General features: G+C 37.0%; 1 protein-coding gene across 4 annotated transcripts in view; it reads right to left on the minus strand.

The window, feature by feature from the left end:
* The window catches only part of LOC132913419 (furin-like protease 1), a 351,740-nt gene that overhangs the window by 192,403 nt on the left and 144,804 nt on the right, over positions 1 to 14,533 (minus strand). For 3 of the 4 annotated variants that reach the window (XM_060971761.1, XM_060971762.1, XM_060971759.1), the window contains exon 2: positions 7,116 to 8,805. In XM_060971761.1, the coding sequence (XP_060827744.1) occupies positions 7,116 to 7,274 (159 nt within the window). In that variant the 5' untranslated portion in view covers positions 7,275 to 8,805. The remainder of the gene's footprint in view (positions 1 to 7,115; positions 8,806 to 14,533) is intronic. The other variant, XM_060971760.1, reaches the window with a different exon arrangement.

Here is a 14,533-nt window from a genome sequence, read left to right on the forward strand (position 1 = left end):
ATTCTAGATTTATCGAACTTAAATTATACCACTCTTCGACCGCTTTCTTCATCGAAATAAAATTCGCTTTAAGGTGTCTGTTAAGATGTCTATCGGCAGAGATTTTTATATACGCACACACGCATATAATGAGATATAATAAAACATGAAATGAGAATGATATATCGTACCGTAGACAATTAAGGTTTATATCTACTTATCGTCATCCGGTTTTCTAAATGAATTTTAGCTCCGTGTAGTCGAATACCCGGTTTAACGTTGTTTCAGAATTAACGGTATTTAATGCAACTGGCGCTTGTCCAATCGCGTTAAATCGATTACGCGGAAGCTTTGCGTGACGATAAAATAATTCGGAATGATGAATAAATATCACAGAAAAAACGAATATATCAAAAAATCATAAATAAATAGATATAGCTTTGAAATGGAAATTCTTCTATTACCACTGTAAGTATACGTATCTGTTATAGTGATAATGCAAAGTTCTTGAATTAAAATGCAACTTTAACGAAGTTATTTGTTACTAATTTTAAACAGATCCTATATACAATAATTCCGTAATCTTCCTATCTTCAAGTCTGTGGAAGTTTCTGTTGCTAAATAATAATACGGGAATTAATATGAAATTACGAGGTCTAATCAAAGGGAACGATTTAATTAATGTTAATGTTATTTCAGTCGCGTAACGTCTCCCTCTCCAAAGTAACACCTCTAATTTCATTTTCCGCAACCGTTACCACGTGTAAAGAGGATTTAACGGCAAACCTTCTTTCGCGAGCAGGACTTCGAACACAATCTTATTGTTGCGAAAATAATCCTTTCGTCCGGAACTTTCAAGATACAAGTTACCATGGCAGAAGAGCTTCAAAACTCTTTCTACAAATCGCTCCCCTCTCATTCCCTTAGAATTTTTAAAATCGCTTTTTAATAATCAGACCCTTTACCGTGAATATGTCGATAAACTTCGCCACTTGAAGAACTTGAACGGTCAAAAGTTCGGTAAAAATCTGACAACGCCTTAAAAGGAGAATCTGGTCAGCATGTAATTCGTTATCGTTTTTAAACAAGATAAAATCTACACGCGTGAGACTGTGCAGGTGCGTACAATCCTTCGTAGAGGGTGATTCCACAATTTTTATTCAATGCAAATATGTGCCAAGGGACGAGTATGTGATATTTGTTATACCGATATATTTGTCAACCTTAAAAATTATAGTTCGGGAGATTAAGCATTTTCGTCGAACAGACTATGCTCCCATACGCAAATTTGGCTACTTTAAAAGATTATAGTCTCTGACCTTTTGAAACACTACAATTATTTGCGTTCTCTGGTTCGTGGGTTGTATTTTCTCCTAACAAAAATTTAAGAGACTCTCAGGGAAAGAGTTTACAAACTACTCACGCAAATCTGGACAAAATCGAAAAATAAAAAATATATTTTAGCTACGTATATACATTCGTAATTTCAAAGAATTACTCTATACCGCTACATGTTCTGATAAAATTACGCTCGATTCTGAAACGATGATATATATTTTCGAAACTTTAAATGCATTTACCTATAGCACAGATAGACCGTTCCTGTTCCCATTTTTTATCGTGTGACCTCATTTCAGACACTCCCAACACAAACCTCTCTAAAATTTGTTATATTTCCATTGTTTAAAATTTTGTATGTGTATTAAAAAATAGAAAAATTTTAAATGTCAACAATAACGAGTTTATCATTCATGAAACATTGGGTATATTTTTTGAAGCGGCGGGCATGCATCATAATGCTTGTTATTAAAACTTAAAATAACTTATAAAGGAAACAGAATGAATGGAAAACTTTTAAAAGCCACAAACGGAAATTAAAATCTGACCTTCGGTAAAAAAAAAATTTAATTCGTAAAGATTATTTCAAGCAATGAGGGTAAGATAAAATAAATAGGTTTCCCGTTTTATGAGTAGATGCTAAATAATCATAGCGTATCAGAAAATCAAAAACGAGAAGAAAAGAACACTGTGTGAAATGGATAAGCAAGAGTATCTGACAATAAGTGAAAAGTACGCGCTACCGTTTCGATCGGTTCATCACCTAACAGACAATTACAATTTCTGTGATAGTTATTTGATCGATCGTAAATATCATTTTTATTAAAATCAATCGTCACATGTGACTAAAAAACTATTTAATCGTCACGCAATTTCAAAGGAATAGAAAATCGAAATAATTTTTACGTTAAGCACAATTGCTATCGAGTTTTATTTTTAATATAATGGGTTTCCAAAGGATAAGTTGTGCGAGCTTCACGACATATTCCACGTTATTTTACGTGATACACGCTTGGCTTCCTATTATGTATAATTACGGAACTCAGTTACGAAATCGCTAAAGCGAAGAACAATCGGTCGTCGTTAAGAACATGCCATATAATGCCGGAACGATAAATGCATGTAGTTATTTCCACGAAACTGCGAATTTTACTTGAATGAATAATATCGACAAAAAAAGATGTATCTTTTATGAAATGACTAAGCTTTGGGCGACTGATAAACGATACGTTGCATCAACAAAGGAAACGATGATCTTGTGCAAACGCTTTTAGGAATCCCCGTTATCACCACGGGTCGCAGTCCCCCCTCCCCCCATCCTATCATGTAAATAGTAAGTACACAAGAAATGTGGTCATGTTATCTGCAATCAAGCATATAAAGAAATTTAACTACTCACGAGTTATATTCCATCTCTTAAACATATACGTATTTCAAATGAAAATTATTTCCAATAGTATATTAAAAATTTGTTGTACCCTCGTGAATTAGCAAACTCAAAGGACAGTTTTCCTTTAAACAGAAGGGAATTTGGGTGCAGTAGCTATCTAAAAACACTTATCTCTCTTGCAAATTGGAGGAATAAAATTGAAAAAGTAGCACAGTTACGCGAATATCCCAATTTCTCACTTCATATTTCAAACAAGTAAAAAATCTAACTCGGAAGGTAAACCATCTGGCGGAAATTTAAGGGGACGCAAATTGCTCTTGAAAACACAACCGGTACGTAAGACACGGCGAACAAACCTGTGAACTCGTCGGCGTGTATGTTAGCCAATGTGTTTAGCAAAAATAAGTAAATATACTCCATCACGCAGGTCACTAGAGTACATTGAAGTTAACGCAAGAGTAAGCATCAGCAAAATGAAATTTGCGGCAATATCGACGACGTGCGAAATAAGTCAATTGAATCTGGAAGTTAACAGATTTAAAAACAAAAACAAGCCAATGCTAATGGTATCAATTACCTTTGCACCTTCTACTTAAGAAGATAAAAGACGCGAGTTTCGTATCTCTTACCGCAGCAGTGAAATCTTTATCGGCATAAGAACGCGATAAATTATCGTATTACTTATCGTATTGCTTTTGAAACGACTTAATATTACCAATGACCATTGTGGAATTTTACGTGACAACGTCGTACTCGATCATGTTTCTCAATTCGTACATTGTAATCGCAAATATTTTTATTTACAATTGTACTGTTTGGTGCGTATTAACCTTGCATCAGATGTATTCAATTCTGCGAAGTTATTACGCAATTTTTAGCACATTCAACGCGCCCATAACCGGCTTCTATCTAACTAAAAACGAGATAAGTGGGAAAACCCGAATGAAACGATCGGCATGCAAGTAAATTTTCCTTGCTGCGCAAACAGCGCTAAAAACGAGAAGCCATTGTCCGGGAAGATGCCTTGAAAGCGTGTTCAATTGTTCTAAGTGCAGTTCTAAGAATTAACTTTTACATTGCCAATAGAACGCATGTCAGACGCAAACACGTCTCATCCAGAGATTAGTCGCGACAATAATTCACAGAAGAAATCATCTTAGTCGTAATGCTTATGAATTCGTATGCAATAGCTGGTTCGAATAAAATTTTCGTTTCAACGATCATATTTTCCCTTTTTTGCATCACTTTTTTTTAAGTGAAATAAGTGGAAGCTACGATTACAAAGCTGAAACAAAACTTAAACGACCGTTCAGAGTTTTAGTTCATTGGATGTTTTATTCCATTGAATCGCGTAGCGGCTCAGTTTCATATTCCACGATCGAATGAGAACTGACGCGGAAAGCGAAGATAGGAAAGACGAGCTTCGATGAAAACTATTTAGGCAGAAATGTTTGTTCGAAGGTTAATTTCCGTCTTCGACGCTGACGCGAAACCAGTCGAAGCGATCTTCGCGTCATTTTAATGTGCAAAGACGCGGGAGCAATTGAGTTTCTGTAATTTACAACCAACGAGAGCAATAACGATGGATAAAAAAAAGAAACGAAATATAAGATTGACGTGCAAATTACTAAATTTCCAAGTTAATAAACGCCGATTCGTCAAACTTCCATCGACATCGCAATAACCCATAAAGTAGTTAAAAAATGACCTAGTTGTACAGCCCCGTTTCCCAGAGATAAAAGTTACCTCGAAATAAAGCAGGATTTTTATTAAATGTGCAGGTATAATTCTACGCCCTCGTTTCGGCGCCGGGAGTTTCCTTATTAGGATACTACGAATACAAACATTTTTATCCGTTAAAAATATCATCCGGCAAAGGGTTTCAGAAACGGCGAGCGGAAATGTTTTGTGAAAATTTGTAGCCTTCCTTTTTAAATAAAGAATTACATTTACGCCTATGATATTATCATTTATGTCCTGTTTCTTTATTTTCTTTCTTTTTCCTTTAAACGAATATTAGCACATCGTTTCATCTCAAACGATCATCATTGCTCATTTTTGGTCAAAATTTAAATCAGATACTTTACCTCTTGCTATTATAATTTAAAATCTTCGAGTGTGGAACACGACCAATTGAAATTATATCATGACATTTCAGCATAAAAATAATGTAAAAGATCACACATATCGACAAAATTTTTTCATACTTTTCAGAAATTTAAGACGTTGTTTAACGATAGGGAAACAAGATCATGTCAAAAATACCTCTAAGCGTGTAACAGGGTAAAGTTTCCTTTAGCTCTAAAAATAATAATTACCTATTTTGAACAAAAAAACTAACAATCAACGTAAAATATATGCTTTCGTTTTTCCCTAAACACAAAGAAGATATTGAAACATCTACGCCATGTTTACAAAATATTGTTTAATATTATCTCAAATGCAGGAAATGCTGAACAAATATTTTCGTGTAAAATGTTGAAAGTATGTAAAATATTAAAAATAAACTACCGACAAGAAACTAGTAATTTCCCACTGTGATAGTTTACAAACAGTTTCATAGAATATAACGCAAATTACGCGAACGCAGAGAAGTATCAAAATTACAGTCAAATATTCTCTGATCCTTTTTGAAGGAACCTAGGAATGTTCCTCTTCAACGAGTCAGAGACGAGCAATATTACACGTCACGGGAAAAGATGAGCCTCGCATGATTGAGCCCACCCACCTCACAGAAATTTCTCACTTTGATCGCGAAACTACGAAAAACTTTCCGGCCGTGATATCAAGGCCGATTTGGTATTCCCAGGAACCGATCTATCCACAAAAATAAACATCAATCCGTCGTACTATCCGAGAAATCGATAACAAACCGAAACGACGATCGCAAAACCATAGAAATACAATTAAATTGAACGCAACGCATATCTGCTTACACGACGGAAAGGGAATTCCGACGATTGGAAAGAAATTGAGCAACTTTACTTGTCCTCGCAGATAAAGCAAGCAGAAAATTCCGCTAAAACGACTTCCTTGTATTTCTTTTATTTTTAAATTATCATCCAGGTACTTGTTGCGAATATTTTCAAAGTTTTCATATCCTGCATAGCACGTAGTGTAAGCGTAATAAAATTATGAATAATTTGTTTTTGAAAGATTCCTTCTCTCTCGATTCATAAAGATTGTTAATTATAAAGCAGAGATAAGAGAACTTTCGTCGATGGCTGTTTCAATGTTTTCAAGTGGTTACACAAAGAAAGATCTTTGATGCGCATTCCGAAGGACTTTGCTTATTACCTCCTTCGCTTTGCTTCATTTTATGTAATACGATCGCTGAAAAGACATGGTCTCTGCATCATTCGAGGACTAATTGTCCATGTCAGAAAACTTATGGATGAACTCTAATCGACAACTGACAGAAGAATTTAGGATTTAGGATTTGCAGCGATTATAGATTTCGAGGAAATTGATACTTTGCGACAAGGGTCATATTATATTTGCTCATCAAACAGTCGCCGGCTTAATTATATCCATCGTATTAATAATAAAAGCTAAGCGTGATACTCTGAACAGTTACAAATTAGCATACGTTCCAACGGTTGTTTGAAAGCCAACGCAAAAGTCGCAAATATAAGAAATTTTGTCAGATCAAACATGCAATGCAACGCTATGCCCTCATCTTTGTAACCAAAATTATTCTTCATACTTGACTGTCTTGTCTATGAATGATTCCCAAAGATTACGAAACGTTTCAAGAGGAATTACAACACAATCTTCCTTTTCGACAATGCTAATATTGAGTTAGAGTGCGATCGAAGCGGGAAAAAGCCTGCGTATTTCCCCGATTTGCGCAATCACAGCTGTATTTTACACGATACGTACAATATCAATAACGCTTGCACGTTTATACCTTACGTTCCTAGTTATGTGGCACATTTTTGTCAATCACACGTTAATAAAAAATTAATAATATTGTATAATATAATATTGTATACTATCGCATAATTTATATCCATGATATGCAAAGTCTTCTACGAACGCCAATAATTCGAAGATACATGGGACGATGTAATACTGACATTAGCTTCAATAGAATTCCAAATACTTGCAGCGTGAAATAAACAAGAAATAGTTGTTTGTTAAACTGAGGTTTTTGGCATTACTGTCGGTAAGTTAATGCATTTTTGATGCATTATCAATGCCATCGTTTAATTTATATTCGTCCATATAAATCATATTATCTAGTAGCTTAGGATTAAGAGTAAAATTTTAGCACCTTGAACTATTCAAAGATTGCTGTGCAACAAAGTAAATGAAAACATTAATAAATCGCGTATCATATCTCTTCCATAATCTTCGAATTAGCGCGAAAAGTATTTCGAGAAAAAAACGCGGGATATGTTCCTACCTTATCGAGATATTGAAATCCATGTTCCCGTGCGACCTGCTTGGCGACTTCCGGTCCTCCTTCGATATGCACTGCCCACTGATTCGTATAGGCTGCCACTCGTCCACCAAGAGTCACCAGCGCGACGATGGCCAATCCGAAGATCTTCCGCGGGCACATGATAGCTCTGCCTCTCGACTGCGACTGTTACCACTAGTGGCTCCAGTTTCACACTCGACACTATTATCCACTATCCACTAAAACAGCCGCTGCTACCGGCGGAGGAGGCAACGGAGATAACAAGAACAACGACAACAAACAACGGCACCAGCACTGCAACCACGAACAACACGGCTCACTTATCTATCTATCGCATGCACGATAGAAATAAACGTCTTTTAGCGAATTGTTCAAAGGCAAGCGATAATAGACCGGATGATAGCGAAGATGAAGAACAGAGAGACACATAAGAAGGATAGAGAAAAAATGGGAAAAGGTGAAATATGACAGTATAGCTCGCACCTGCTAGCCGTCTACGGCCAACTGAACTGCCAACGGACTATGTCACTCGTTAAGTAGCCTCCGCACTTGCGAACCGATGACTACCGACTCTCTGTTGTTCTTCTTCCCTCTACGTCCCCGTCGTCGTCGTCATCGGTGTCGTCGATGGTTGTCGTTGTCGTCGTCGTCGTGCTGGTCGTTCCCTCGTCGGTGACGTTGCTGCCACTGTCGCCGCTTTCGCTCAACGACGAACAGCGGTAGGTGGGGCGATCGTCAAGTCATGTGGCTGTTAGTGGGGAAATCGACGTAATTCTTGTGATACCGATAATCGTGAACGTGTACGGTACACGTGGCTGTCCTCCGAATCAAGGGCGACGTACGTAGAATCGGTGAGTTCCGCGTTTATCGTCCACTTTTTCCTCATCCGCCTCGCGGACGCGGACACAACCTCCGTAGTATGTGCCCACTTACCTTCGATGTACGATTAACAAACAAAAACAAACCCACCATTCACTTCGTTTCCCTCTCCGCTTCGAGATTAACCGAACTAGCCTTTTTCTATGGCCCGCTCTGTTCCAAACTTTTTGATTACGTGGATCGGCAGCGACCTTCGACAAACTGCTATTCCAAACGTTGCCGCTCGTTCCCCCGTTCCCGCGTTCCGCTTCTTCTATCTCGCGAAACTCCAACGTGGGACTTCAATGTGCTTGTAACTCTGCCTCTCTCCAATCTCTCTTTTTCTCTTTCTCTCTTTTACTCGAACTCGATGATGGATGAGTGGAGTACGAAGAAACTTCGTAGAGAAGACGAAACGATTTCAGCCGTAAACGAACAGCATTTGGGAATGAGACGATGGAAACGGAATATCTAGAAATGTATCAGTTACAGACGAGATTATCGTACGGTGAACCACGCGGAGGAAACGCACTTAGACACCGGCCATCCGGTCCCCATACGATGGCAAGACAGTCCTCCGACAGCAGTAGCCAAATGGTTGGCTAGCCATTCAGACGTGGCAGGCAGTTATCGACCGAAAAGTCGGTCGATTCACGTCATCGACCGTTGCATCCTCGCTGCTGCATACCTAGGAAAATTTGTCGATGACGTAGCCTCGTGTTTGGTTCTCTGTCCCTCTTTCTCTCTCTTTTGCTCTTCTTTTCTTCGTGCACAGCTTAACTCATCCTCCGTCTGTCACTAACCAAATTCGGATCTGAAAATCGTTTCGGGAATTCAGATATTTCGATAAACGAGAATGACGAAAGTAAGGACATAATTAACTACAACAAACAATTTTTATCCGTAAAATACTACAACGAAATAGAAGAATGTTAAGGAACATAGAAGCTACAAATAACGCGGGGAGATATTGACCAATACGTAGAGAGGTTGCATATTTCCATGCGTATGATCTTTTATACCTTCTATCGTTAATGTATTTAATAATATTTTTGTAGAGATCTTGAGTTTTAAATTATGTAGGTTTTCACAGATATCGTATGTCCGAAAACAATTTGAGCATAATCGAAAACAATTTCCAAATGGACCAGCCACTTGTCCCACGAGGCACAATTACTCCGAGGACGAAATACGCCAAGTCATTTGCCTTTCCATTTCCCTTACGGAAAATTACGTATTCTCGTAAAATTGCACCAGCTACGATCAAGGTTCAAATTACGGTCCAGTGAGGTAAAGAGAATAACTAAGACATCGATGTAAAACCATTGTTTGCATATCAATGAAGACTTAACTGATGTCCAACGAGCAACGCCTATCTCTCTGATTAGATTTTAATGGTTACGGTTTTACGTGCGACGTTAAAATATCCGGTTATATTATTTCCATAGTTTTCTCCAATTACAACAAACCATCCAACAGCCGTCAAGCTTACCACGAATTAACAAACTTTGCGCCGCGTATTTTGAGAATAATGTTGTCAATCGGTTTTTATCGATTGCTTTCCCCAACTATCGCGTTTCCAACGGTCACGTATACGCAACTTGCATCACCCTTATGGGAGAAGAGTGCTCGAACGAGTGAGATTTTCAAATGAAAAGAAAAAGGATCGATAGATGTCGGAATGGTTACACAGCATACCGGGAAAAATGCATTCAATGTGTAACTCGCCCTAATTTCCTTCATACAAGAGATTTACTAAGGAAATGTGAATTTTCCTTTTCTTTTTCCCTTAACGAGCTTCAATAGCCACCGATGTGTTTGGAACTCTTAAGAACTATTGCTGCTATTTCCTTTGTATTTTTATACGTCCTTCGGAAAAAAATTGCACTTTCCATTGACCGTGTTTAAAACACTACCAATGCGAGAACAACTTATAATGCAGCTGTTGAAATGCATTAAAAAACTCGGATAAGATTAATAACGCTGTCATAATAGCTTTGCTTCTTTGAAGAGAATTGTGAGAGAAATACTTTGTAAAAGTAATTTAAAAGATACAGAAAGTTTTTTATATAAAATATATATAAAATAATAACATAAATTTATATATTAATCAATAATATAAAGGTACATTGTTTATGCGTATAGGATATATTTTTAAATATTGCAAGGAAAAAATATAAGAGGGATTTAGAGTTGCTATTAAAATCACGTGGGAAAAAACTTGAACAATCAAGTTGCATGAAAAGTATAGAAACACGCATCAGTCGTCCCGGACAGCTACGATTTCTTGGAACGAGAACCGCGTTCCCTGAGGAAATTGTACTTCTGGTGTAACACTGATCCCAATTTCTCTTTTTGGGGTGAGCTTTTATGCGACGCAACATAAATTTTCGTTGACGTCATACATTTTCTTGCATACAATGTTCAACGAGTATGATAAACTACTGCGAAATTAAAATTTCCATTTAGAAAAAATTCGAAATTCAAACATCTACGTTACTGTCTCTATTCAGTATCTCTTATTTGAAATCAACAGTATCGATAATATGTAATCGAACCGATAGTAATTCATCCTTAGTAAAAATTAAAACATTGAAATTCAAATCCATTCCTTGAAAATTGTAATCTTTTTTTTGTGAAAGAATAAGTACACTGTAGCACTGATATTCGATATTCCCTCTAAACATACTTCACATCATTCCACGATCATATCTCAATTGCCAATTAATCCAGTCAGCTTACTTTTTACTGAGCAGTAATTGGAGTTCGAATTTCTATTGAATATTTCTCTAGCCAAAATTTCAATTGATCCTTTTGTATATTCCATGGCAAAGGATAGAGAAGATAAATCTTCGACTTATTTAGAAACGTAAATAATTGAAAAATATCTAAATCGAATACAAGTTGAAAAACGATATTTGTAAATTGATAAAATTGTGAAACATGTTCAAGATAGCGTGGTACGGTAGAAAGAAGTTGAAACGCACTATGTTCTATTCGCAACTAATATTTCTCGCAAATGTCCACGATCCTGCGAGGATTCGGTATTCGAGTCGTACCGTTTCCAGCAATTCTACGGTTTCAAAGGACGAAATGGAAACGACTATCGTGCCGTATTATCGATGCATTTTAAAGGTCGCTGGGTTTCGTGAAAAAGGGCTCGATTTTCAAGCTGCGGTTCGCCTGGTTACAATTCGATCGAACGTTTACACCGCGATCAAGTGAAATTGCGTTTGTGATATTCGTTCTCCTCGAGTCAGTAAATTTTAAAGATCTATTTTAAACATGGAAATACGGAGCACAGATTGCAACTAGTACAAACATTTTCCTCGCGTAGCGGCCTTATACCTAGAGGCTGACTCTTGATAAACAGCGAAAAATAGATAAAAATAGAAGTCCTATTCTTCCTCTTTCATTTACGTTCCGTCTAACAATGGTTTTACGAGATCCTATCGATCGTGAATTAATTTTTTAAGTAAATAAATCTGATGGAAATCGGATAGAAATTTTTAATTAAAATGGCAGCCGGAATTTTTTGAAATAATTGCTCAGCTGACGTAACGCTTATTGTTGGCTTTGAATAAAACTATTTTTCGCATACTTGTCCTGAATTCTACTCGACTATATAGCATGCAGAGAAGAATCGTAAAGAAAAACTGAAGATTCGCATTATCGTCACGTTCGAGCGACGTTCCAGACGATTCAACTTCCGGGGAGAGGATATTGGTGGCCCTACAAATACACAACTTCGTGAAAGCTCTATTTTATGTTCGAAACAAGTTACATTTCCTCTCTATTTCGCTTCTGCCATTTCATCCACCAATATGAAAATGTAATTTTATTTCGTCGGAATAAAACAGCCAGTTTTTCTCTTGATTAAAATCAGAAAACGAAAAGGAGAACGAAAATATAACTTTTTATTTCGCGAAAATAAACCAGCCAGCTCTTGAAAAACCAATCAGAAACAAAATTGATTCTTTGTTCGAAAGAATAGGATAAGATTCTCGTTACCGACAAATTTCAATTTTTACTTAGAACAAATAAGTTGAAAAATTTCTGGAAATTAGCCAATTAAACTTAAACATTTGTACACTTGCGTTATTTATGTTTCTACATGCAGCGACCAGATATCCATTCAGAAAACTGTTAAAATATGAATTACCCCAAAAAGTGCATAAGCGATTCGCTCGATGCCGAATACATACATAAAGGTTAAGGTCGATGCTGATGATTGAAAATTCGAATTATTATATCTCCGGTCATCGATTTTGGCAATGATATATCTCAAATACAACGGTATCTACACTCTAATATACATACATATACATTGTTCTCAAGGGACACAGTCGTACTCAAATCAATACTCGCATCTTCTTAAAGTTCGAACACAAAGATTTTCTACGTAATTTCACTTCTCCCTTTTCGTATTAACGCTCGAAAGTACCCGAATACTTCCTTGATATCTTTGCTAATTTTATTCTTCGTGATCAACTTCATAAGAAGGCAATCAGTAGAAAATCCAGTCATTAATTTACCAGTAATTTACACATTTCCAAAAAAAAAAAGGATAAAAATATGCATATACCGCTAGTAAACATATAATTCCACAGAAGTGTTCGAATACGAATAAAAATATATATCTTAGCAAGAAAAGGAAAAAGATTCTCTGAAAGCTTTAAATCTAATTCAATTATCGTTTCCAAGCGGTCTTCTTTTTTCTTTTTCATCCTGTATCTCTGCCTCCATTTACAATTACTATCCCTGATCGCTAATCCACTAATCCAGACCTACGTCCACGCAAGAATTATGAAAATTACCGCGCTATGAGAGCTGACCTGGCCAAGTATCACGACATTATAGGCTCAAAGAAGAAAGAAGCGAGCAGCAGACTTCCGGAAAAAAGAGTCCGCGATGCATTGGCTAGCCAGCGGTCCACTGGAACATCTACTTCATGCCCCGAGGAAATTGCATTCTGCGGTCTTCCTCTTCCACTTCCGCACTGGGTGCTCCAGTGATAAAGAGAGAATAAGAGCGGCTGATGTGGTAGAGGACAGCGTCAGAGAAGTGAATCAAATTTAAGCCGACTCCCTCTCAGCTTTCGTCTCTTTCGTTCTATCTTCGACCCTTCGTTATTATCGCTTCGTCTTTCGTTCTGACCACGCCACTGTTACCCACCATTTTCCTCCGCCGCCCTTTCCTTTTCTCTCTTTTTTAATTTTCAAACAAAGCACGCGAAAACCTTTCTACTCGCAGTGGAAGCTGTTCGAACGGTCCACTGTCGCGTCGCGTCGGCCTGGCAACCAGCAAATGGAAAGAAGAGCCGAACGCGTACACATGCCATGCCAACTAAATGGAAACGGACCGGGCTGAACCTCTTTTCCAGGTAATAATCGACGACCTTTGCCCCTCAACGAGTCTCTGCCTACCTGCCTGCTACGTGACCGAGTTCTCTTTCTCCAAAGAGCACCGATTTTTACACACGGTCGATGTGTATCAGCCGGTGGTTACGACAAGGAAGCTGGCTGCAGTTGCAGTTCACAAAAATTTCTCTAGCACGACAAAGGTACGCATCGGAAATAGGGATAAAGGCATAGATCGATGGTTCAATCCCCTACTCCAATTGAGAAATTCTTGGGTTTCCACAAGGTGGTCCTAACATATTGTGGATAAACGACGAGGTATTTAGACTTCCATATCCTACCACTAACGACTATTGGTGAGACATATTTTCTCTTTGCTTATCAAAAGCAGTTGTTACTCGATAACAAGTGATAACAATCACATGGTTTGTTTTGTGAATTAATTTTCCAAATCTTACTGTCCTGAATTCAAGCTTTATGATACTGGCAAAGAAATTAACAAGATTACAGAAATATTTACAAGAATTTTAAGCTCTTTTTTATATAATTGCACATGCAAATAAAAACAATACTAACTCGTGTATTTTCCGGTAATAAATAATGCATGGATTGTAGATTCATGATACTTGTTAAATATATTTTCCAAAAATAAACGAATAAGTACATTCCAAAACATATTTTTTGAATCCTATAATTCTACAAAACTCTCATATGATATGTTTTGTGTGTAAAAACTAGTCAATACACGTATAACAGGAATATTGTGTAACGTATTCTGTAACTCAATTATAAAACGACAAATCAAAAACTTCATATGAATAACCTCTTCGCTTGAAATATGCAAGCTCTCGTTCAATGTTTTCAAACATTCAAATATACCTGCTATGTTTTTCAACTGTCCTTCGGTACATTACATATGTATAAGTACAGATACAAACAGTTTAAAATAAAAGTGACATGTAACGCAACATACCAATCGATAACAAAGGAATTAACCACTAAAAACTCCGAATATATTTTAAAATCCACCGTTAAATAGTAAATAACTTCCTTGCGTGTTACGAACAGGCTAATTGTGAGTCGAAAAGACTAGAATATTTAATGTGAAGAAAAATAAATACCTTTAATGCGTCGACACTTCAAAAATTTTCTGAGTGACGCCTAGTTATGCAATGTTGATTA

This window comes from Bombus pascuorum, chromosome 13 (genome assembly GCF_905332965.1).
Source record: "Bombus pascuorum chromosome 13, iyBomPasc1.1, whole genome shotgun sequence".
Classification (NCBI taxonomy): domain Eukaryota; kingdom Metazoa; phylum Arthropoda; class Insecta; order Hymenoptera; family Apidae; genus Bombus; species Bombus pascuorum.